This window comes from Pygoscelis adeliae, unplaced genomic scaffold (genome assembly GCF_000699105.1).
Source record: "Pygoscelis adeliae isolate BGI_AS28 unplaced genomic scaffold, ASM69910v1 Scaffold358, whole genome shotgun sequence".
NCBI classification, from domain to species: domain Eukaryota; kingdom Metazoa; phylum Chordata; class Aves; order Sphenisciformes; family Spheniscidae; genus Pygoscelis; species Pygoscelis adeliae.
In genome coordinates, this window is record NW_008825429.1 from 2,896,988 (window position 1) to 2,897,192 (window position 205).

A 205-nucleotide genomic window follows, 5' to 3' on the forward strand; every position below is an offset into this window, starting at 1 on the left:
CCAAAACAGCTTAACATTAAGGCCAAAATCCAGTGTGCGTGGGAGACAGTCTGGGTCAGCATAAACCTGGCCTATGATCTAGGGAAAAGTGAGAGAAGTGGTTACGTACAGCAACAGTTCCAGAGTGTTAACAAACAGGGAACTTCAGCATGGGGCAGAGGCTCCTTCAAAGTATTGGGGTGCAACAGAAAGAGCAGAAACACTC

General features: G+C 47.3%; 1 protein-coding gene across 1 annotated transcript in view; it reads right to left on the reverse strand.

Annotated features, from left to right (window-relative positions):
- LIMK2 (LIM domain kinase 2) overlaps window positions 1-205 on the reverse strand; it is a 35,353-nt gene that overhangs the window by 2,726 nt on the left and 32,422 nt on the right. Inside the window, 1 exon segment of the mRNA XM_009330863.1 lies at window positions 1-78. Coding sequence (XP_009329138.1) covers window positions 1-78 — 78 coding nt within the window.